At 38.7% G+C, this 26,248-nt stretch overlaps 1 protein-coding gene across 1 annotated transcript in view; it reads right to left on the bottom strand.

Moving 5' to 3' along the window:
* luzp2 (leucine zipper protein 2) overlaps positions 1-26,248 on the bottom strand; it is a 68,730-nt gene extending 42,482 nt beyond the window's left edge. The window contains exons 1-3 of the mRNA XM_026999580.3: positions 26,141-26,248; positions 26,027-26,055; positions 23,363-25,856 (exon numbers count right to left, since the gene is read on the bottom strand). Of these exons, the coding sequence (XP_026855381.2) occupies positions 23,363-23,424 (62 nt within the window). The 5' untranslated portion in view covers positions 23,425-25,856; positions 26,027-26,055; positions 26,141-26,248. The remainder of the gene's footprint in view (positions 1-23,362; positions 25,857-26,026; positions 26,056-26,140) is intronic.

The raw sequence follows: 26,248 nt of genomic DNA, 5'->3' as shown, positions 1-26,248 counted from the left end.
CTGTTGATATACTTCATAGTTACATTTAAGTATGACTTAAAAGTATGACTTAAATGTCACAGTAATTCTACAATAGTGTTCTGTTTGAAAAATGACAATTCTTGACTGATGGATTATTGTGATTTACAATACACAAATTAAAACCAATTATGATACACAATGGGAAAAATTCTCTGTAACTGACTCTGAATAGAGTTCAATTCAAAAATTCAAGTTTTCTTTCTGCTGGGTAAAGGACCGACGGTGTTTTGCACTGCTCTGTCCTAGTTTTGCTTTCTGTGACCTCAGAAGTCTGCTCATTAAAAAATAACATTTATGCAACCAATGAATTCACCCACCAAATGTTTCACTTCATTCAGTCCATTCTTTAGAGGCATAGATGGACATTGCTTTTTCCATAATTCTACAATAATCCTAATGTAAGGAGCAGATTGTGATTTCAGAGACTTAACTTTGTATCACACAGGGCTGATGTAATAGATCTTACTTATTCACTGAATAACATTTGGCCAATGGCTTGAACTGCCAGGCCCCAGCCTGTAATACAGCGAAGACTGAAGCATCCATACCAGACAGCAAGCTAATATATCTCCACACATTGAAAAAGATGGAAAACAATGAATAATAAACATTAAAGAAGAAAGGAGGGAAAGACAACAGAATCATATAAAAACAACTTTCTCAGCACTAGTTCAGTGCAAATTATATATAATGTTTAGTTAGCATGGTAGTACTCTGCTGTGTTTTATTTGATCTCAGCTGCACAATTCATTATAACTGAGAAGGAAACCACCTGCCCATCCTCTGTCATTCGGATTACCACTCATCCTCACCACAGTGGATGACACTTTTGGCAGCTGTCCTTATAGATATCCATGAATGCCAAGCTATGTCTTTCTCTGAAATATAAGTGGAGCTGCAGTTGTATATGTCCACATAACTACAGTATGTTTCAGCTCTCCATAGATTCGGCAACACTATTCTTAAAGCTTTCCTTTAAAAATGCTGTGTAAATCATCACCAGCATCTTTACTTTATATCATAGAACAATTAGCATCAACAAAGTAAAAAAAAAAAAACTGTGAATGCACTGAGCTAGTATTACAGAGCGCAAATCCTTACAAAGATCATTTTGGCTTTTCTGAAATTCACTTATTGCATATATTTCATCCTTCTCATTTAGTCAAGCTACATTCCTGTCAGATCATCGCCTCTTTTCTCTAACTCTGCCAAGCATCTCCAGCCATAATTATCTCCACTTAGACCCAGTATCAGTGTGTCTGGGCACTGTCTGTAATGGGTCATTTACAGCCTTCTTCTGGCTCCTCTGCAGTCAATCAGGGCTCAGGAGCTGTGCTAGTTTCTAGCTCTAGGCTAAGAGTCACCTCTGCTGACTGACATTTATGTCTGAGATGGAGCTGCAGGGTCATCCGGTAAAGGAGCAAGGGTATTTTGCAGACAGACTTTACGTGAGCTCTTCATTAGTTATTGCTGCAATCTGTGTAACACTGCAGGTAGTATTTATTGTAGAGAATGGTACTGGATGCTCATCATTGAACTAGCTGCTATTCTATACCACCTATAAAAGCAAGGTTCATAATGCACATTATTTACCTTTTCTGAGCGATCAATTGCCATGTGTCATAGAAATGACATTTGATATAATAACTTAAGGAATTATAGAATAATGGAATTACACACACACACACACACACACACACACACACACACACACACACACATATATATATATATATATATATATATATATGCTAGAAGCACTTTGTTTGCATAGCTGAAGAAGGACCTCTGTGTATGTGTGTGTATATATATATATATATATATATATATGTGTGTGTGTGTGTGTGTGTGTGTGTGTGTGTGCGTGTCCATTTTTTAAACTTCCATACACAAAATGTTAAATGCATGAATAAATTAATCAAACAAACGAATGAATGAGCTAGCAAAGACTATTTAGGTCAGTATGGAGAAATTACCCTGGCAAAATGCTGGGTAAATGTAGTTAGCTGTCCTAAGTGTGCCTTTCTCCTTTCTGTTATCAAGTGTGACTCAATTGGCTCTCACAATCCCTTGCTATCAAGGCAAAGCCCACAGTTTAATACTGGGCCATTGTTATTATTCTGCTTGTTCTTGTTGTAATACATAGACTGTATTAGAAAAATAGTTTTTCAACATGTTGACTGTCACACAATACAACCAGAAATATTCATTCGCACTCATGTATTTTTGCTGTTTCTCACAGTAAGCCCTCCAAAATGCCTTTCACAGGCAGCAGCACACGAAATCTATGTAGCTTTGCTTCATGCCATGCATGACAAATCTACTGGAGGTCCAGCCGTAAGGTTCAGCATTAAAGCAGAGGTCAGCAGTGCAGTGTTTCAGGAGATAGATGAAGATGCTTTGTTATATTATCTGCGATAGCATCTTTTTTTTCTGTTTGAGCTGCAGAACTGTATTCCTTTAAAGAAACCCCAGAGGAAAGCTGAAGGGACAACAGAAATATTGTTGTCAAAATTGGTCCCTTGACTGTTGGAGATTCTGAGGCTAAAGCTGCCGTCTAACCCTGTCCATTTTCTGGGTCAGTGTGCATCATCAGCACTATAGCTTTGGGACAATTGTATCACAAAGGGCAGAGTTTCTTCACCTTGTTTCTGATGTGTGGGTACAGTTTTGCTGACTACATTCAATACACATACGAATGGTATCATGGCCTCTTAACAAAATGCACACAACCCTTTACAACATTGACACAGGTCATAACATTGTGCAGGTCCAGTAAAAATGCAGAGAATCAGAAGTACTGGTTCTGTATCTAAATACTTTATATATCAGATGAATAGCTTTCTGTCCCTTTTGCCATCTAGTATCACAAATTCATCAGACTCATATCACTGTACATTAATATCTCAAAAAAGACAAAGATCGTCTTATATTAAGACTGCACCAGAACCTTACCAAAGTCTGTGACATAGGAATTTTAATCTGAAATTCATCTGAAATTCTGAAATTCATCATATTTTCCCATCTTTCAGTACATCCTACCTTGGATCACTCCATGTAATCAAACTGAAATCTGGCCAGGCTTTGAAAACAAGCTTTGAATAACCTTAAAACAGCTTAACTCATAGCAGTGCACCTGAAAGCTGGCACCTGAGGTAGAGTTTCCATTGGCAGGCCTACAGCTACCTGTGGATACCCACAGATGGGCAGGTATCAAGGTGGATAATCTGCTCCCTGAGAGGTGGATGAAAAATATGTACTGCAGGAAAAGGAAAGAAAAACATCAAGGACCACATAGTAAAACCAGAATATTGGGAAAGAACTGATCTTATTTTGACAAGTATAAAGACATGATAGCTTGCTTTGCCTTCCCTTAACTGGCCATTTGAAGAAGACAACAGGTTTTTAAAATATGGTCCAAATTGTACTGAAAGATGTAGTCACTGTTTTGTGTCAAACCTCGAGAGGGATTTTCAGAACACATTTTAAACATTGAGCATATCTCCACCAACTGCATAACTGAATCCAAGACTAAGCTCTGCCTGTGGCCAAAAACAGCACGGAAAGCTGAGCAGAACTGACATTTTGTGTTTGTCACCAAAAATCCCAAACCTCAGGTGAGATGCATAGGACAACTTCTGCCCAGAGGATACAGGGCTTCTTGATCAGCCCATCTTCCATGACAGCATCTGAGGGGGTGCATTTTCTTAAAATATAAATATGTAATTCAAGCCCCTTCAGTGTTGATTGAATCGATGGGCCCCTGGGAGCCTACTGTCACATTAAATCTGGCAACAGGATGCAAAAAGAAAAAAGAAAAGAAAAGAAAAGAAAAGGAGCTCAGGTTGACTTGCCTCAAATGCAGCCTCGAAGGGACATGAATTCATCCTCTGGTCCTTGTCAATCATTATGAGCAACAAACAAACCACAAATTTTAGAACAATTCAGGCAAGAGTGAAAGAGAATTGTAAACGGCAGAACAAAATATATGTCATCCACATTATACCATCTTCATGAAAGGGCACATTGACATTTGACATAATACTAATTACATCAAAGGTTTTCATTACTTCTTTGATTAAGATCAGTTTAATTTTTTGATATGAAAACATAAATGAATTTGACCTCTATTGGAAGCAGACATATGCCAGCTATGCTAGTAGCACTAAGAGGATAGCAACCTGTACAGAGTGCAGCACACATCAGAACTGACTGCAGCTCCCACTGTTTCCAGATTACTCTCCCATTGGCCGCTGGTGGTGTGGCGTTTGCTGTGGTGCCCTTCTTTCTGCAGGCAGTACCTGTGAAGTTCGCCCACCTGCTGAGCCAGAAACTGGTGTGAATCAACCTTTCTGCGTCCCTACCAAGGAACACATATGTCTGCCTGTTTATACCCCATCCAGACTCTGGAACATGTTGTTTCCTTTTAATCTTTACTGATGTGCTTAATGTCTCCTCCAGTCCTACAATGGGTGGTGAGAAAATAAAGTTGTTCAAGGAGTTTTGCTGTGCATGGTGGTACCTTGGACAGGCAGTTCCCTGCAAATGTGCAATCATTGGTAATCAGGTCTACAAGGAGGTAATGCTTTATTATTAAAGCTGTCCATTAGGTTAATGGGATTCACACTGTTGGCAGGCTCTATACTAGAAATCTAATGTTTTCCCTCAAAAGTACTGGAGGCGATGTAGGTTGTATTATGCATTACACGGGTTCTCTGTCACTTAATGAAATAACTACTTCTTGATATAGACACCCACTGCAACGCTATGAAACTTGATTTAATTAACCAAAATGAAAACAAATTTCTAAATTACCTCATTTAAGGTTAGGCATGATATTTGATTAATTGAAATGAGATACTGTGACAAAAAAGCTAAATGTTTGTGTGGTGTCTGTGTATTTGTACAATTTTTGGTAGGCTTGGAACAAACTTGTAACATGTACCTGTGCTGGTGAAACAATGACAGTGGTCACAAATGTGAAATAAATGGCCATGTTTACAAAGGAAAAACACCTTTTAGGTGCACAATTACTATACATTTCTATACCTATTACCCTATATTCAGACCTCTAGACTTAAAAGATAACTTTTAAACAGTCCTTTAGACTGAATTGCCCTTTTCAGAAAGTACTAGGGGAACACCCTCGTGCCCCCCACAGTAACTTCTGTCCCAGCTCAGAGTCACGTTCGCATCAAGCCCTTCTGCAACTCTCTGCTGCAAATCATTGAAAGATCCTTTCAGAGCTGCAACAATGAAAAGTGGCACTTCACGAGATAACACTTTATGTGATGCTAAATTTAATTTTATTACATTCCTGTCTGACAGAGGTATCTTTCAGTTTTAATCAGGAAGCCCGATTGTCTGATTCAATAGAATCTCATTTTGTGGGATGGTGAGATTATATAATGGCATGTTGCCATCCCTTACGCCTTTATATAATGCAGGAGTGGCAACACAAATAGTCATTCTTCTCTTCTTTGCTCTATCGTCAGCCATTCCAAATTGTAATCTGATTTTGAAAGCTTTTAAATTTCTTTGCTTCTGTCTCATTTTAATTACCTCCTTTATCCATTTTTTGTTTCTTGTCACAAGCAATGGGGAGAAATTATGCCAACTTTAATGTAGTGGAAAGCTGTTTTGTCCCAAGACACACAAAATTCTGCTCTTTTAAATGTGTCCAAGGAGCTATTAACAATCACAGACACAATATTGAATATGTTTGTGTTTGCTAGATGTTTTTGTATATTTAAAAAATGTAAAAATTAAAATGTAATGTAGTTTTACCTCGACAAGCCAGTTAAGCCATATTAAGAAGAGTGAGATGCCAGAAATAACTCACAAAGGCAGAGGTGGAAGTAGTATATAGCAAATAGGATTTGCAGAGATGTTTAGGTAGCAAGCAAGTTTAGCTTTTCTTTTAGAATACTTCTTCTGCAGCTCTGGGATTTTGCCACTTGAGCTGACATGAAAGCATTAAATATTTTCTTCTTGCTTTGTCACTTGTCATTCATTGGTTTAAAAGCCAGAGTTGGTTATGTGGGTGGTATGTGTCATCTCTCTCCATATACAAAGAGAAGATCTACAAAAAAATGGAGCTCTAACCTTGTACCAGTGAAATGATAGACACTGCCAAAGCCTCCATGCTGTGCTTGTTTGATGCGTTTTATTTATGTCTTGAATACTAATGAGGAAAAAAATCTTTAGACAAACTTTCTAGTTACTGCCCCAAACTTTTTGCCCTCGTTTCAATGATAGAACTTGTGACCAAATTAATTACTCTATGCAAATGTTGTTGTTTTTTTTATTATTATTAGTATTATTTTATTTACATATTTTAAGTGCAGAGGCTCTTAGGTTTTCCCCTGTGAAGATTTTGTTGTAACCAGTGACTTTTTACGATGGATTGCTTGTCTGATTGTACACACATATTCAATAAGTCCAGCAAGGCTGTGGCTACCTTTCACATTTGTAGCAAGAGTGCAAAGGTCCTTGTTCAACACTAACCAATGTAGAGAGATAATCTTTCTTGCTCAAATTTTGCTCAGATTTTAAAAAGTGAGCTCCTGAGTGGCTCAGTAGTCTAATTGCTAGCCCTATCATTGGGCTATCATTGGGTTGGTTTGATCCCTTGTAATGCCAGAGCCATCCCTCAACAGGAGTCCATAGAGAATCTTTGTTCTTGCTCTCTGGGTGTATTGGATGGATCTTCCCTCCCCTGATCCCTCAATGTGCTGTCAACTACATGAAAGTGTTTTTGCCCTATCCCCACAGTAGTCCTCGGGGCATGTAGATATAAACAAAGGCTAAACCTTATACTTAAAAATGTTTAATTACCATACTTGGTTCAAAAATGAGCATCTCTCCCCATAATGTGAAATTTTTATTCACTAGATCCTTTATCAGACCTACCTTTTACCTACATTCATTGGTCACACTTTAGGCACACCATCTTATAAATTATGCAATTGTACAATTGTACAATCACAGAGTATTGCCATGGAGAATTTGTCCCTCATCATAATCACTAATTAGTATCAGACCACAGGACCATTGCTGACAGGATATTACAATTTCCAACACAGAAGTGGGTGTTGTTCTGATATGCTGTGTCAGGTATTGGGGTGTTGGTCACATATGTAATTGCTAGGTTGAGAGTGTTCCATTACACAAAAACATAAAACAGACCATAATGAAATGATGGCAACAGATGGGCAATAGACTCTAACTGCGTATCACCAAGGTGTTCTTAACAAAGGTCCTGGTGTATTTATCTCTTCAAATGATAAGTTCCCACTGCAGCTGGAGAATACAGTTATCACAAACAAGTGTTAATATTACTGCTTTACTTTGAAAGCTTTCAAACTATACTGGACTCAATGAAAAAAATGTTTGCATTAAATATTTTCATTGATAAAAAAAGACAATGTCCCTAAAAATGCAAGTAAGATACAACTCAACTGGGAAAAGCTCAGTATAGCGTTTCACCCTCACCACCACTACCAATCTAATTATGGCTAGAAACTAGAAAAGACCATTAAAACAGGGACACTGACAGTTTGGGCATGCTCTAGGGAAGCATGCTATATTCAGTTTACATGAAGGAACGTCATTGCATTTCATTTTTTTATACAGGTGTAGAGCCTCCCAAGGCCTCCAGCCTTTGTTTCACCAGCCTATTGCTTTTTTATGATTGCCTGTTCAAATGACTGTGCAGAGCTGCTTAGAGATAAATATCCTGGAACTTCTCATGCTCACACAGAGCAAACAAAGCAATGCTACAGGATTTCACATATCTTGTGGGTCAATACAGAGTAAATATTTTACACAACATGAGCCTACAGATCCACAGGGACTAAACATAGCATGAAGAGGTCAGCCTGGGGCATGAAAAAGGTGTATTGCCAAGAAAGCTGATTGCACATTGTTTATCCAAATCTAAGTGTGTTTTCTGGATAAATAAGTTCACATATAGCTAATCTGGCTGCAACTGAATAACTGGAACAGTGTAAAAGCTCGCTGGCTTTAAACTTTACAGACAGCAGCTTTCTCCAATTTATCCTCTTCTCTAAGTGAACTCACTTTCTAAACAGGTCATGCAGCACATTGTTGTTGATGTATTTGTGATGTCTTGATCATGACTGCTGGTTTCTTCCCACAACTTGTTCTCTGGAAATTCACAAAACTCTTGATTGGTTTACATTGATTTGAACATTTGGTGATAAAAAAACAAATCAAAATCAGCTCTTTCTTAATGTAGACTTTATTATGTTTTTTTTTTTTTTTTAAGTTCAAATTAAAGCTTGTTTTTTATATTTCAGTTTGTGGCAACTGAGGCACAAGGCTCAATAGCTATTTTTAGATCCTTTTTATCATATAATTTGAGGGTGTTTTCAATATGGTCTATTTTGGGCTTAGATGTGTTAAGTACCTTGATACTTAGCCTTAAAAAGCAAAGTCTTATTTGCCTGCAATTACTGGGGTCCTCTGAAATTATTACAGACATGGGTAATTATTACCAGCATTGCTGCTCTATTCAGATGAGATTACTGTCTTGGTAAAATTTAGTGGATTTGAAAGACTCCAAAATCCTAGTGCTGTTGCAGCTGTCTGTTAATGTAGCATAACATTCATTCTGGGAACATGATGTGCATCATTTAGAATGTATAAGCATCATATATCATCAGAAGTTATAGAGGATGTATTCACTCAGGACTGGAATGTCAGCGTAATTAAAAGAGTGACCTAATTGTCCTCAGCAAAATTTACCTAGGACATCAATTACTGAGTTATATACATTCACAAAGTACTGACAATAAACTAACTCCAGTAATGATCCCATGTGGATAAGTCTTAAGAAGCCCTTAATGTGCATAAATTGCAGAATTACCTTGCAATTACCTATTACACCTTTAGCTATGCAACTAGATTATATGTAATTGCTTTCATGGTGATTATTTAAAAAGTTTGAAATTAAGTTTGCTAGTTTTGAAAATATCTACAGCAATCCTAGAGAACTTACATATGCTGGCAATGTGGTATATCCAGTGGCTATAAGGAAAGAAGGTAGCCTATAAACTGCAACAGGGATTAACAACAACAATTGTTAAGATTAAAGCTGTTGTAGAGTTTCTTAGGGCTACGCCTGTCACACACCCTCTGATTTATAGCAACTTTGCTCAGCCCCTGCATGCACCAGAGGTCTGGGCAGATGATCAGGGTCAGCTTCAGCATGAGTCAATATGGTGCTCAGTTTCATCACTGAATACTGTTTTATTCAGAAATACTATAGGTACACGATAGGTATGATACACTAAATGGTTCCCATTTCCATTTACCTTTTATAATCTTACTGAAAAAACACAAAGCAGCCAGCTACAGGCTCTGTCTAGGCATCATTATGTTCTCTAGTGGGCACAGTGGGCTTGCTGGGGAAGGGTAAATCCACCTAATGCAAATGGCTACATTTAAGCAGTGGAACTAGAATGAACTAAAAATTGTTTTGAAGCCGACCTTTTTTTTTTACATGGTTTAAATGGTGCTCAGTTTTGGATGTGTACAATGTGTTGAAATCTCCGATGTTCCTGAAGTTTGAAATTGTGCCAACATTCAATAAACATTTCACAAACTGATTTCATTTTAGGCCAGTTTTAAAGTGATTACATTAACTTAAACAAGGGTTAATGGCAAGTCAAATAAAGAATGTTGTTCCATCCATGAGGATAAGTATAAACAGAGAAAACTGAACACATATGCTTTGCAGACAAAACACAGAATGGTTGCTTAGGCTCACCTCTTAATAAGTGTGCTCGATACATAGATAAATAAATTAACAAGTGTCTTCTATTTAAATTTAAACCATCTTTTCACTCTCCGGTTCTTAAGGCTGAAACAAGCACTCGAACATCTGGCGTTATGCTCCTGTGCATGTAAATTGCACTTCTGTCATGGTTCATTAAGATGTTAACACTTTACTCTCACCATCCTACACACACCACTCCAGGTATCCATGGCGTAATAAGGATCTAAAATTTATTATGGTGTCTTGGATGGGTTAACTTTCTCTTTATGAGCCACTATATCACAAAAGCTTGCACCTTGGTGGCCCTAAGCAGACAAGCAGGAATGTATGAAAAAAAACATGTTATGTGGCCAAAGATCCCATCTTTTACCATACCATACAGGCAGGGTCATGGCTGTCATGTTTGGGAGCATTATCCAGCCTCTGTGGCCTTCAGGGTACCCGCTGCAGCCACAGACTGTACTTGGGGACTAGACATTGAAATGAACCAATGTAGAGCAAGCCTCTGTACTGCACGCAAGACAGCAAAGGTGAGAGTAGGAGGGAGAGAGAGCGAGAGAGAGAAGGGGGAGAAACAGAGAGGAAGAGAAAAAGATGGAAAGCGATATGTGTGACTGGGCGCATGCACACATGCACAGCAAATAGCCCTCTGCCCAGACTGGCACAAACTGTAATGAGATGCAAACATCACAGCCCAGTAAAGCACAAGGATGTGCACAAACGCACAAGGGTGGGTGACATACTAGTTCAGCCATGTGGTGAACAAGAGGACGTGTGCATTTTCACTGCTGCAATATACAAAGGTGCAGAAAAGATACAGAAATGTAAAGAAACAGAAAGAACATTAATATGTAAACGTGTATATTTGTGTATTTGCACATGTGCATGCATGCTTACGCATACATGTGGCAAGTGGGAGTGTGTTCATGGTACTGAAGCATGTATTGGTCACAGCTACTTAAGCGTACTATGAAATGCATTGGCCCAAGCTTGGGATATTAGGTCCCATGGCGCTTGGGGCCCAGACAGCGGAGCGCACCTGAAACACGCACTCTCACTCTCTCTTCACACCTCCAGGCAGTCTTCTGACAGCCTAACAAGGCCACTGCCACAGTCTGGGCCATATCTACATGGCTGTCTATCAATTACTTGTAAAAATGCTATAGCTTATTTTGGCACAATACTGCTTTAGCAACACCTCACATACCCTGCAGATGAGCACTGGTAGGAATTCACAATGCTAGCTAGGTATAGTTAAACTGACCATTAAATGTCACCCACATTCTGCAAGTAACAACCACAACTGGTGTGATATATTCTAAATTGACTTCTGTTTGGATATACAGTTGTGGACATGGGTAAGCTTTCCCAACATGTGAAATATGTATAATAATTATAATAATAATAATAATAATAATAATATCCCCATTTACATACTTTGCAAGGTTTTGTCCATTGAAAAATAGTCAGCATCACAGGTTACGTGCCAGCTTTTAGTGCTAAGCCACCAGGAACAGAATGTGATAACAGATATAATAATACTAATTATAATTCTAATGATTTTAATAACAATATAATAACAAATAATAACTTTTTCACAAATACTGAAAAAATCTTTGCAGTTCTTTACTATTTCCTGTTGTGCCTTACACAAAAAGACAGAACAAGCCCTACTTCTGAAGATGGGAAGTATATGAAGATGCAAATGGGAGCATGGTTCTATGCAGCTAAGGGGCTCCTACAGACATGTTTGAGTATCTTTGTGTGTGTGCACGCACATGTGTGTGTGTGTGTGTGTGTGTGTGTGTGTGTGTGTGTGTGTGTGTGCAGCAGGTTCCTCCTGAACCTGCACTCTCCCACATTGCCATTCGGTCTGGTGCACCCCGCTGTCATCCTGTCAGTGCCGTCACAGCCAGTGAGATCAGCCAAGCGCAATGGCAGAGAGACAGGCCAGGCAAATGGGAGCTGTGGACTTCAGCACAGCAACAGCCTCCCGCCACTTTACTCATACACGCACACTAACACAACAGCACCATGACGTGCCCTTTAGAAACCCTGAGCCCCTGCTGGCCTTGGTGCACACACTGTTATAAACGTGTATGCATAAACACACATACGCGGGATAGGAATCAGAGGCACATATGGCTTTGTAATAAATGACTTTACGGAAGAAATATGAATGAGACAAACACAAAAACACACAGGTATATACTCATAATTTGTACCCATGTACACACACACTCATAACCATCATGGACACACACTTGTGTATATGGAGTGTGGATGACTTTCATATTTACATTTTGCTACTACTTGCAGGCAGTTTTCTGGCCACACTCTACATGGTGAAAATAATCCCTAAGATAAGACCATTACAAAAAGTAGACATGCCTGAATGCATTTCTATTAACACCTGACATGTTCCTCTTCTACCTCTCATCTCAAAATGCAAATAAATAAATAAATAAATAAATAAATAAATAGAACCCACTCATTGGTATATAGGAGCACAGTATGGGACATCACACAGGTACCACAGGTAACAGACAAAGCAAGCAGGCAGAGAGGCAGAGATGCGACGTGAGACAGAGAGTTTAAGATAGACAGGAATGAAGAGTGACAGAGAAAGAGAGACAAAGAAACAGTACCTCAAAGGTCTTGTTCACTCTAAGGACTCTAACCTGTTTTGCTCTCCAAACCCATTATGCGTGTGTGAGCTGCGGAACAGATGCAGCGAGCATGAAGCCAGTGGCTTGTCCTGCTCCTTCCTCCCATGATGCTCCAGGCCAACCTGAGGAGCTTGCTTCCGCACAGCAACACAAATACCACATTCGCTCCTGGAGCAGGAAGCTGCTCTCTTCCAGCACATTGAAGTCTGTGCTTCCGTTATGAACAACAGATTTAGAGCAAGTTGATCTTGCTGCTGTTTGGCACATCTATGCTGTGTGTTTTTTGTTTACAGAGAATAAACGAAGGAGGCCACTTTGAAGTGAATTCAGAGATTAGAGTGGCAGGTGAAAAAAGAGCTGGGAACTCCTCAGATCTGGTGTAACAGGGGAAAATGAGAAAGCCTGAAGAAATTAAATATTGGCCCTAAAGACAATCTACTACTGAAGTATTATTGGTTGATATTTTTTTAATAAACTTTTGTTCAAGAAGCATTGGCCACAAAATGCTCCCTCTTGGCCAATACACACACACACACACGCACACACATTCACCAGGAAGGGGGGAGTTATCAGAAAGATGTGTAAGGGCAAAACACTGCAAACTGGCAGCAAGATACAGCGCTAATGTAAACCGCTCTCTTGTCAGCGAAGATGGAGGCAGACTCAGAATATGCTCAGAGAGGAAGATTAGATAAAAATACCATGCCCAGTCCATGTGCTGTGTGCAGGTACTCTGATAACGGATTCAGATTCACGTAGGCGAGTGGAAGAGGGAACAGATATGACATTTCTCAAATGAAATACAATGAAAGAGAAGGTAAACTCTGAGCTTGAGGCATTTAGGGGTTAACATAAGCCCCAAAACAAGCCAGCTAGTGGGACGACAGCAGGGGCCCATGACAATAGATGACACCTAAATCAATTTTCCCTGTCACTACACTTTTCGGTCTTTGTCACTCAACACATAGCAGATATACAAGATTGCATTCCCTGAAAGCTATCTCTACCATGGAAATAGCCCTGCCATATATATGGAACTTATACCTGGGTGTACAATTCACCAAACACCACACTGAGTCTGAATGTGCAAATTTTAAAATAGACATTCTAACATTATTATGTTAAAGATAATATCAAACTTATCAATGAAACTTTATGAAATTGCTAGTAAAATTGTACACAAAAAGTGAAGACTGCCACAGTCACAGGACTGAAATACACCTTTTGACATGCATGCTCTACCTTGACCAGTGTATGAACTTCATTTATCGATAAGAGATGTGAAACACAAGGCATCCACACCCCCTGCGGCTAAAGCTGACCCCATCCTGACCAGCGATGTGCCTGTGCTCCTCCAGGGCACAGGGGGCCCCATCCCTACCCACATACCAAATGGAAAGTTTTGAATCTGAACCTAAATTTGAAATGCAGCAGCTGAGGAGACTTGCCTTACCCCTGCCTCCAGGTGGCAAGTCACAGCAAGCATGATTTCTGCTCTCTTCCTTTGGCCAGGCCCATCCCACCCAGTCACTTTCTGTGGTCTTTAATCTCCCTAATTACCTGCGAGTTGCACCCCACCATGCTTTGCCCACTGTTCCATGGGGGAACAATTACAGACCATTAGAAGAAGAGGAAGACATAGACCAGCCAGGGCCAGGAGAGACTCGACTGTGATTTGGAGCGTCAGCGGACAAGACGGTGGCTCCCAAGATACGCCGCTGCACTGCTCAGTACTGCTCCCACCATCTCTCTGCTCCTCTATTATTTAGGCATTCAGAACTGGCAGCAACACTCAGAGTGGGAGAGGAAGGAAGTGATGCAAGATGACTAGTGCTCTTTGTGGTAGTTCAGTGCAGAAAAAGGTGGGTTCAAAAGTATAATCATCTCTACCAACTTCATAGTAGGTATTGCTCTATTGTTAGTACAGGATTCCACTAACCATGTTAGCTTTGTGCATACTTCAGATCACTGTAAGGAGAGCTGACTATAAGAACAGCACGCCTGAATCAGTAGCTAAATAGGAAAGTATTTATGAACGAGTAGATCATATCTACTGGTCTATATGTGAGTAGTAACTTTGTCATTTAAGCCTGGAAGGCATGCGAAAGAAACGTCTTAACAAAAACAAGACAGCTAAACAGGACCAGATATCTTGAGAGTAATAGTTGTTCTGCCATTTGTCTGTGTGAGCTTAGGTTTTCAGACCTCTTCTGATGCATTATAAACAAATACTTGAAAATATTTGGACATTGCCTGACATTTTGAAGTGAAACCCTTTTATCTGAAGTAATTGTTAGTCACTGTCAATCTGACACTCTGTGTGTGTGTGTGTGTGTGTGTGTGTGTGTGTGTGTGTGTGCTAGTGTGCATGTGTGTGTGTGCGTGCGTGTGTGTGTGTGCGTGCACATGTGTGTATGTGCATAGGTTTGAAAGGAAGTGCACTTCTCAGAGGAAAACCAAGAAGCATCTTTCCAAACAACTCTCTTGTCAGTGTGAATGTCATTAGGTGTCATCCTCAATTCACCAAAAAAGGCTCTTCTGCACTCTCAGTCTCCATCAAGGTTGATGACATGATTGATGTTGGAGTAAAAATAACTAACGACCAGAGCACGTAGCTGCAAGCCTCTCATCCCCCTAAGTCACCAAACATAAACACTCACACACACACTCACTTATGGCCTTGTCCTTCCAAACGTCAGCTTCCAAAGACTGCAGGGAGACACAGATCTGAGTGACAGTTACTTTTCTCTCTAAGGAGATTCAAGGTTACTTTTCTTTTTCTCTGAAATATTCTATACCCGCTAGTGATGTGTGAGGCGAATTATTCTCTTTTCTGAGCAGCTCTTAAGTGAGATTGAGATTGAAGATTGAACTGATTTTCCAGCATGAACAAATAAAAAAATATTTTCATCTATGCACAAAAACAAACTTGGTAAGCTATAAGCAATATATATATATATATGTGTGTGTGTGTGTGTGTGTGTGTGTGTGTGTGTGTGTGTGTGTGTGTGTGTGAGGCACTTCAAATGCTGTTAAGGCTGTATATTAATATTTGAATCTTAATGTTTCCATCACCTGCAATTCCATCACAGCCGTGCCCCGGCTGTTTTTGGTTTCCCCATCACAGCTCAACTCTGCTACGTGTGCTGATCTCATTTAGCAGGTAGATGCAGTGTGTCTGCGCAAATTCTGCCCCGCCCTCCGACTCCCTATTTTCATGATTCTCATTCACTAATGATTCTTTCATTCACCACCCAGTAGTTCTTCGAACTCAATCATACTCGTGACATTCGTGTAGTCTGTAAACAAATGTGACTCCCAAAAGCCATGGCATTGTAAGCAGCCATTTTGTGAATGTTTGCGGCTATTTGGAATGGCAAGAGTGTCTGTTATTTATTGTGTTTTTTTCACTGTTATTACAATTGGCCTGTATGGCATTGACTGGCAAAATATTGAGGTTATATCATATGCATTATCAATTAAAGTCAATTGTGAATGTAAAAGCTAGACTCCTATAAGGCCTTTTGTTTAAATATAACTTCTATCTTAGTCATACAAAGTAGCTGTTACATGGACAAAGTGATGTGAAACCATACATGTGAGATACTGCAGGAGTAGCCTGCTTGCAGAGTATACCAACTTTGGCTGAAGAATCAAATGCATAAAACTTTGTTTGGTTCTCTTATGGAGTAGTTTGAAAAACTGAATCAGTACAGCAAGTTGTATATGCTGTTCAAGAAGTTCCTACAAATCCTTGTAATCATAACATCAAATGTTTTGTTGGAATTTAGTCAAAAACCTGCTAAATCTGATTCAATATATAGTAATACACTGTCAGATACAGCCATAGCATTTTGCTGTATGTACTGATGGAGTCATTTCACATTTCACCTCAATAAAAGCCCAATGTCAGACAGATCAAGGGTTACTGTAAAAGTGACAAAACAACCTTTTAAACCATACTCAAGTATAAGTACAACACCCTGTGCACCATTTTGTGTGCTTTCAGTTCAAGTGTTGCCACAAAGTGGTTTCTTTTTCATGTCAGTGAAAAAGATTCTGAAATTATCTGAAATGTCCCACAAAGGTTTCAAAAAACATAAATTATTTTGTTATAGTTATGTTTTGTTTTTGTTTTTTGGGGGTTTTTTTTGGGGGGGGGGGGTTGTTTTCATTGTATCTTTCTTAAATCCTCTGTAATTTTTAAATATCTGAGTATTATCTGAGATAATATCTAGCTATAAAAGACTCTTAAAGGTTTTTCTTTAGAGCTCAGATTGAATGGTAAATCAGTAGTCCAGCATCCAGAGTAGGGCAATTTTACAGGGTGCTAAAAAGTACAGAGGCAAAGTATCATCATTAGCCAGAAAAAGGTTCGATAATGATGTATAAGCCCCATATATACAAAGCCCCAGCCCCATAATTTTGTGGCAGATTTCAACAACCAGAATATTGGCTCCTATTTCAGTTTTTTTGGAGAGAGTCACAGAGTTCCAGAGGTTTTTGTGTCAAGAATTTCTTTGCCAGTTCAATTTATTTGCAGGGGTTGACAGGACCGCAGCATCGTAAAGCACATTTAACCACCATGGCTTGATGTCTAAGTAACATAAACACTGCATACCTCCTGATTTCTCTACTTCACACTGCTTGCTGCTCAATGGTATTAACTTTAGGCAAAGTCCCCGCTCTGAGGTCGCTCTCTGGCTCTTTCAATAGAAGCTTGTTTAATGCAGAGCTCCAAACTTACAAAGCCAGGAAGACGAATCTCCTTCCCCCACAAATCCCCATGTCCCTCCTCTCTCAGTCCCTGTGGGCTATTTATTTCTATTTTCCTTGAAATCCTATTAGAGTCTTTATTATACAGAGCAGCAACGAGAACACAATCCCACACTATAATGTATATTGATCTGGCTTTATGGCTCCTGCAATAAATATGACTGGAGATTCTACATAGTGCTCATTCATATTTCAACATACTGGCACGCATGTCAACATCATCAATGTGGGCCAAGTGACAAAAAAGAGGATAGCTGAGTGTGTGAATTGCACTCCATTTCAGAGTGCCTGACAAATGTTAATTGCAATAACCAATGAGAATGCAGAGTTAAAAGTTTAATTAATTAAAAGAACCAGTGGAAATATTGACATTTACAAAAGATGACACTACATTAGCAGAACCTAGGCTATTATTGTCATCATGGACCTTCAAACCCTTTAATTAGTTTCAAATTTGTCATGACAACCCAAGGTTTTGTTTGTTTTTAATTCACTATGTGACTGTGCGGTGGTCAAAGGTGTTGCCACGGTTTTCTAATTACAGTGTGCCCTTCGAATTTCAATTAACACTCACAGCCCATGTGAAGAGGAAATCACAGTCTTCCACCTAGTTTAAGTCCAACCTAACCTCTTGCACTCATATTCTTACAGGAAGCTCATCAAACTAGGAATGTATTCTATTATGATCATTACATTGTTTTAATCAAAGCATTTGTGCTTTCTTCTAAACATGACAGTCTGAACTTTAACATGCTATAGTCTATTTCATATAGTATGTTTTTATTTATTTTATTTATTGTTTTATATGTAGGCCAATTAATTCTTTTTTTTTCTCCACTTATCAGAAAATATTTCCAGCAAATTTAAATACATCAAAATACTAAATACCGCTTGAAATATGATGGATGTTAATGGAAAATGCATCCCACTTTGCTTTTTAATACATTAATTAACCTACTAAATTCTTATGTATGATCAAATACTATTATAAACTTGCAATGGTAAACCAAAACAAAGTGGGAGAAAAACAAATAAAAAGAAGATGATGCCCATGCCAGGCATTGTGTGTGAGTCCATGCTTGGCCACTTCTTCCTCCGACTCTGGCTCAGCTCCAACCCCTCTGTGTGTGGAGCTCTGCACAGCCTCACATCCAGAGGTGAGATATAACCAGCTTCACAGACTCTGGGTCTGTTCACAACAAGATGTGTGAAGCTGCTGGTCAGAAAAGATTATAACAAGGAAGACATTTTAGGGCAGTTTAAGATTTCAGAGGTTTAACCCGTACGATGTAGCTGAGCCTGAATTTATGGGGTGAAAAAAATTTACCTCCTGCACCTGTCACAGCAGTATTAAAAATATGCTTCTATAATATTTATCTGTGTTATCATGAACTGACACCTGGCTTTAGTAGTGCAGGGATTAGTCGTATGGCTGGGACATACGGTCATACGCTGTCCTTGACAGAGCTGTTGGGAAGGAAGGGTGGCAGATTTGCTCTGTCTATCATTGCTAAGCAAAGCGCAAGCCAATCAGTCATCTGCATGGTGATGTAACAGAACAGAGTGATTAGACTCTCTTTTCAAATACACTGGTGCACTCCACAGTGTGGTATGACTTGTGTTGTAGTGGCAGCAGGCTTCATAAACATGAGCATAGGCAGACTACAAATTCCCTTGGCATTTCTATGCAATCGGGGCGGAACTGACTACATTAAGAATTGGCTAATAGCTAGTCTTTATGCTACTCACTTTCAAAAGCAAGATCCCTTTACCATTGACAGGACCCCTTTACCTTTGACCCCTTTACCAAAGTAGTGTTCCAAAAGCCTTCCTTTTTTGTTGTTATGAACACTCACTGTTGCAAACTACATGAAAGGCCTAACCTTTTGTTGGCATCAGACTCTACATTGTTTTTTATGTTATTTTACTTAGTCTAATTTAAAACACACAGCTAAAACAAATGATAAGGTATATCCATATTCCAATAATGTATTTCAGTGATCATCCAGCACTAAGGTTGTCTGGTAGCAACAAAACTGTTTCGTTAAATACGGGAATTACCTTTAAGTTCAAAATACATTAAGCTAAAGATTGGCAAAAACAAACAAACAAACAAACAAAAACAATGGTGCACATAAAAATCAACAAACAATGGCTGTACTATAACTCAGCCCATGTCATGAGCAGATATGACCCCACTGAAGTCACATGAAGAGCTTCAGAAGACCAGGCTTAGACCCTTAGGTTGAAGCTTCTTATACGAGAAAAGCTTTTGGTAGCCTTGTTCAGTAGTAAGATTTCCCCCATCAAAATATAAAACTTGTTTTGTACTGAATTTATTTAAACATCACACAAAATGGTTTAAAAAATGTTTTGTCATCCCATCGCTATTTTTACTGACTTGATTCAAGAAATACTTTCCTTTTCATGATAGCAAGACTGACCTCATGGCCAAGTGCAACAAAGAGCATGGTAGATACCACTGGCTCTCCACTGCAAAATATGACAGATGAACAGAGTTGTAAGTACTGTGAAAACCAAAAACCTGACCTGCTGCCTTGAAAGATATAATGGAATTCAACAGCAAGTCTCAAATCCTGTTGCAAATTTAGTGCATCCCTTTTGAATATTGTATCATATGTGATGTGTTTAATAAATTATGCAGTTAGTAATTCTCCAACTAACTCCATATAAAAATGTACTAAACAGTCATTAGACATAAACAAGCTCTCACCAAAGGTCATTGTATAATTACTATTTAAATCTGATGGGATGTAGGAATTATTTCTTCCTTTCCTTTCCTTTCTTTTTTTTTCGTTTAAAACATTGTACAATGGTGTAGCACATAAAGGTTCTAACTTTAAAAAAAAAAAAATAAGTTGGCGAGAAATACAAGTCATTTCTCTGTTATACCTGTGCCTGTGAGTCATATACTGCTACAGTAACCCCCTCCTTCACAACCAGGGTTCAGGACATGGGCACAAAAAGTTGTGCTTGAAAATCTAAGAAAACAAGCATCCTTTAAAGTATGGAATCAATTTGTCTCAGCCCAATTGTTTCAATCACTACAGTACTTTCACCTGGCCAGTCTGAGTTGTTTACTTGTCTAACTAATAAAATGGGGAATAAGGTCCAACTATATAAACTTTCAGTGGAAAAAAGTACAGAAAACTATTACAGTGGGGTTCCATACATTGTAAAAAAAACATCCAAAATAAACTTAAATTCATCTTCAAAAGGCTTAGTGTTCGAAATGCCTCAAAGGAGTCATAGCCAGTTTTTAAATTAGAATTTAAATTATAATTATAATATAAATTATATATAAAGCTCAAAATATGCCTGCAGGATAACTGAAACATTACAAAAGTAGTATCACTGACAGTAATCATCATTCTAAACAACTAAATAAATTCAGTTGCCATAACAACGATAAAGCATCAATCCAAGGTCATTATTTATCCAAAGGCAGAACAGAATCCCATCACATTGCAGAGGTTGCACAGCAGGTAAGTATTACTGTCGTTGTCAAGGATATTAAGATTTACTATTAATAGCTAAGGTCTTAAAACACCTGCTCAGTTGACCATAGTGGCATCCGTCACTGCAGCAATGAGTGCCATGTCTGTCAATTTCTAATACAATATTATTATCACCAGAATATAGTGGATTAGCAATAACATATTGTATTATGTAGAGAAATTAAGCAGTATGATGTCCCAATGCTTGATTCATCTTGATATTTTTTTCCAACATACACCTGATATGTATTACTATGCAGCAGCATCTCATAATCTCTACTTTTAAGACTTGTATACCTATTTCACTTCAGGTTCTTTTCTGATCATGTGAAGGCAGGAGGCTGCCTCGAGTTCCCTGAATCAAAGCTGTAGTCAGAGAGAAGTTTTGGATCTCAGGAGAGAGATGCTGCAAGCATGCATGTGGAAATGTAAAGGCTTGACAGCTGAATCCATGTTCAACTAAAGGTCAGTCTCAAAGCTGAACCCAAAATCTTCTGGTTGTAAATTGCCAGTTTATACTCTAGGCAGGTCAGCATACATAAAGGGGCTAGTTTTAAGGGCACTTAGTTGTACTCATTTCTTTGATAAGTAATTGATGGTAACGGTCTCTCTCTCTCTCTCTCTCTCTCTCTCTCTCTCTCTCTCTCTCTCTCTATCTATCTATCTATATATATAGCTATATATATCTATATATATATATATATATATATATATATATATATATATATATATATATATATATATATATATATATAGATATATATATATATAGAGAGAGAGAGAGAGAGAGAGATCGATAGAGAAAAATATTCATAATTGCAGTGAAGTACACAAGGTTTCCAGAGAAACAGTAGGTTTCAGCCAGCAGTTACCTGTAAAATGGTCAATGAGATTTCATGCCATGCTTTAAGACTGCATGTGGTCATTGATTGCTTTTCAACTGGAGTGCCCCATTACCATCAAAGCTAGCTATCACGCATTAACTAGCACAGTCAAATGTTCGCTAAGCCTTATTCAAGCCACCCCCTGCATAGTGAGGTAGGGGTTCTGAGGTAGGAAGTGCATTATTCTCAGTAATCAGCATGCTTCACCATACCCCTTAGAATACTAAGAATAAAATGTTCCATAGAGGCATGGTCTTAATTAGGTTTTACTAATATATTTATAGGGATCTAGCAGAGAGAGAGAGAGAGGTGGGAGAGAGAGAGAGGTAGTAAAAATTTTAAGAACTTTGTTTGAAGAGTTGATGAAGGACCTCTGTCCCAAACGTTATGTTTCTTTAGACCCCCTTGTGTATGACACTGAAATGTTGACTACCTCTACAACTTGAATTAGTTACTCCCAGGAATCTTATATCTCATACCCAGTGGGTGACCTTCAGTGTGTATACATTATTATTACATGAACTGTAAACCAAAACAATAACTGCCACCATACAGACAGATTTAATGAAGGTATAAAGGTAAATGATCCAGTTATTAGCTATTCTGTGTTAGAAAGAGGAATTTACTCTTCCTTAGTTCTTGTTTACTGTAGTTACTGTCTTTGCTAATTACATTTTGAATTGCTTCAAAGATTACTTGCATTGTAAATTATTAGAATTAAGTTTTTTCATCTTAAGAATAGTAAAGAACAAGATATGAAACTCATTCTCTCTCTCGCTCTGTGTGTGTGTGTGTGTGTGTGTGTGTGTGTGTGTGTGTGCGTGTGTGTAAATGTTTGCATTAAAAAAATAGATATCCTACTTCTTGGACTAATGTACTGAACAGAATTTCACTCTTTTGACCTGGTACATTAGGCTAGAATATTCCTGAAGATAACAAAGAAGACAATGATAAACTCTTTTCAACTACCTAATAATTGACTTTTTCTTCGCGCCAAACTCTTGAAGTAAGACGACGCTGGTATAAAAGATGAAAAGAAAGCATGATTTTATCCTCTTAAATAACCACTAATCCATTAAAATACCTTTATTTTGCAAGACTCGTTATTCCATACACCTTATCCTCTTTCCTCTGAGTCGTCTGTGCTGCATTATTGTATGCGCACGTACACATACGCACGCGCGCACACACGCACGCGCACACACACACACACACACACACACGGAGAGAGAGAGAGAGAGAGAGAGAGAGAGAGAGAGAGAGAGAGAGAGAGAGAGAGAAAGGAACCGCTGCAACACACTGACATGCCAGTGCTCCAGTTGAGACAAAACTTGCTCACTTCCACGACTTGGTGCAGTTTCACCCGAGCCAAACGCCACAGCTACATTTCAATCAGTCTCAGCGCTGGATGAAAAAAGAACATCTCTTTCGTGTTTTCGTGGAGAAAAGTTGAGCCGATAACCCGCCTTTCCCCTATTCCTCCCTGTCTCTTCTGTCTCTCCCCAAACCGGATTACAATCCGGTAGCACACAGTCTGAGCTATGCCTAGTCTAATAGAGCTTTTTGCTATCACATACGAATATGTTGCGCTGGCCATTGCGTGACCGATATAAAATAAATAAATAAATAAATAAATAAAAAAACAACTAAAGGTGGTAAAGATGAACGTTTTCGCTTTGATTTTGCGCTTACCCGCTGTTGAAGCATAAAGCAGGGAGGAGAAGTAGGACGTAAACCGCTCCGATGAATTTCATAGCTTTGTCTTGCACTCCGCGTCTCTTTCTCGTTTCTCGATCGCTCGCTTTCCTCTCCCTCCTTCTGTCTCCTTATCCTTTGCTCGCTCGCACACTTTCCCTTGCGCACACGCGCGGTAACTCGGGCGCACACGCCGTGGCGGTCAGTTGCAGCTGTGAGCTGTGTGTGTGTGTGACTGAGAGTGTGAGACGAAGGCTGTTTGGCTTTAAATAAACACGGACAGATTTATTAATGGTTAGGGACAGGTGGGGGCGAGGATCTGGGAGGAAGATCGGAGGATGATTTGAGGTTGCGAAGTGATGTCAGCGCCAATTCAGCCAGTGGCTCTCGTGCTTTTTCTTTCTCTTATAGTGAGATGAATCCCTGGTGATGCAATTCCCCATGATATCAATCTGTCTGCAACATTACCGCCAGCCCCGAGAGAGGGCAGGGCGATTATCTGGGCACCAACCACACAGGGTCACTCCGCAAACACTAAATGAATCAATCTCCCAGGCGATTATGCTCTGATGGAAGGTTCATTAGTTTGACATGTTATTTTCTGTTGCCAATAAGAGTAATTGATATGACATTTCTTAGTTCTCTTACTCATATTGTGGGATTAGGTGTATAAGTAGACAATGATACATTTAATAGTCATCAATTTCCCTCACTTTATTTTTATCTTGTCCCTAATAGCCGGTCCAGAAATCCCTTCTTTGAAAGGCAAACGTTGTTTGGAGTTCTTTTGGTCATTTTAAGATTCAAATTGGTTTAATTGCAGAAAAAAATATATCTATATAATAATACTGCAGCGCAAATAGCTTTAAGCACAGTAAAATAATGTACTGAATATGAGAACAAGCAAAATGTATCAAATTACTCTTGATTGAACTGGGACACACATATCCATACAAAAAAGCATTTTCACACAACACCATATCTCTTCATCGAGAGTTATTTCCATTTGATTATGCCATGACATCTGTCTGCAAATTTATAACAGAGCGATTTTCTCTTTGTTAGTGGGTCTCTGAAAGCTTATGCATTGTTATTCATTTTTCTGTTGTTATGGTTACTCTTCCCTCTTCCCCAGTCTCTTTTTTTCCTTAGGGCATTAAAAACAAACTTAGTGTCAACAAAATCTTTTCCGTTTTTTGTTTTTTTTTGTCTACAAAGAGAATAACAGATATAGTGGTAATGCTGCCTTGGGGCATGGACAGATGTCCATTTCTGAGTATTGTATGATCAGAGCAGCAGAAATGGTAGAAGACTGCATGTGAAATGGAGGTCATGTAATAAAAGCATGATACATTCCTTTTATTAGGCCACTAACAGAGTGTGCAGTCTATTGTCTCTGTATTCTCCCCTCTGCACATATGCCCTTGTGACTCATTGCCTTTTGCATCTCATTTTAAAACTAACTATTCTACACATTGCCACTTCAGGGAGGGGCTTGGATGGAAAGCTTTTCTGGCCCATGGCACTGAGGTAGTGCACTGAGTATTCTCTTCAGTCTGCTCTAATCTGTCTCAATCAAATCTCAAGACAGTCATTCTGACTGAGCCACGGGCCACCTAACTGTGGTCAGCAAGAAGAGGAAATCAGCACTGTACATAGTAGAACTTACAAAATATGAGTGGTTCATTCCAAGTAAATATCTGTTGTGGCAGTGCCTGTGAAATGCACACTGGCTAAATGATCAAGTAATCTAAAATAAATAACAAAGCAAAATGAAATCCACGACATTTGATTTTTCAGACCAAAAATGATTAAATGGTACTCGGTTTCAAACTGTGTTTGCAAAGAAAACTGTGAACTGTTTGCGCTTCTCTCTGAGGACCTTTAAGTTGGGTTTTGTTGGTAATTCACTTAGGCAAAGATCACTTAACACTTGGTCAGCAATTGCCTCTCAGACAGAATTATACATGATATAAATGCTGAAGCTGGTTTGGTGATGCACATTAGGAAACAATAAATAATGGGAAACCTTTGAAGCTCAAAAATGCTTCCTGTTTTTAAGATGCTTGTGATGCTTCTTAAAATCTTAAGAAACAAAGCCTGCATTAACATGCATCTAAACCAATGGACATTTAAAACAATGGATGGACAGGATCTAAATGACTGTAATACTATCTGAGGCTATTTGACAGATTTGAAACAAACATTTTTCTTCAAATGAAATGTTAATCTCTTTTGTTTGCTGGACTTTTTAGAAGGTTTGACATTGCTATAGATGATCATGCTGCAAATTTGAAATATGTAAAATATAAAAAAGGACAGAAAGAGGCTTGTGGTACAGCTTGTTTTCCCCATAGCAGTTCTCTGACAATGATAACCCAATCATCAATGACAGAATGTGCTCTTCCATAGGCTGCACAAAAACAAACACAAAAGATGATAGTCCATCCACCCTTTTCTGCTTTCAGTTCTTTTTCTCTCAATCGTGGTCCTGAACAAGAAAATGTAAAAAAAATAGAGGATATATATATATATCCTCTATATATATATATATATATATATATATATATATATATATATATATATATATATATATATAGTGTGTGTGTGTGTGTCACTTACACTACATTTTGTGACAAGTATTTCGAAAGTTTCTCTTACCTCTGTTTGGTTAAGGTCCATTTCCTGACCTAGACGTGTCAGAACTCATTTGAATTGGGCACACTCAAAATGTACACAAAATGTAACAACAAAACGATGGCATGTAAAACTTGCCTTGTCCTGACAAGAGGTGGAGAAGGTAAGATGCTACTTGTGAGATAGATATTAGTGAACGTACTGTTCAAAGAGATTTAAAAAAAGGAAAGGCATGATGCAATTGCG

Source organism: Electrophorus electricus, chromosome 6 (genome assembly GCF_041902795.1).
Source record: "Electrophorus electricus isolate QZ-2024a chromosome 6, ASM4190279v1, whole genome shotgun sequence".
NCBI classification, from domain to species: Eukaryota; Metazoa; Chordata; class Actinopteri; order Gymnotiformes; family Gymnotidae; genus Electrophorus; species Electrophorus electricus.
This window is presented reverse-complemented; position numbering and strand designations above follow the sequence as displayed.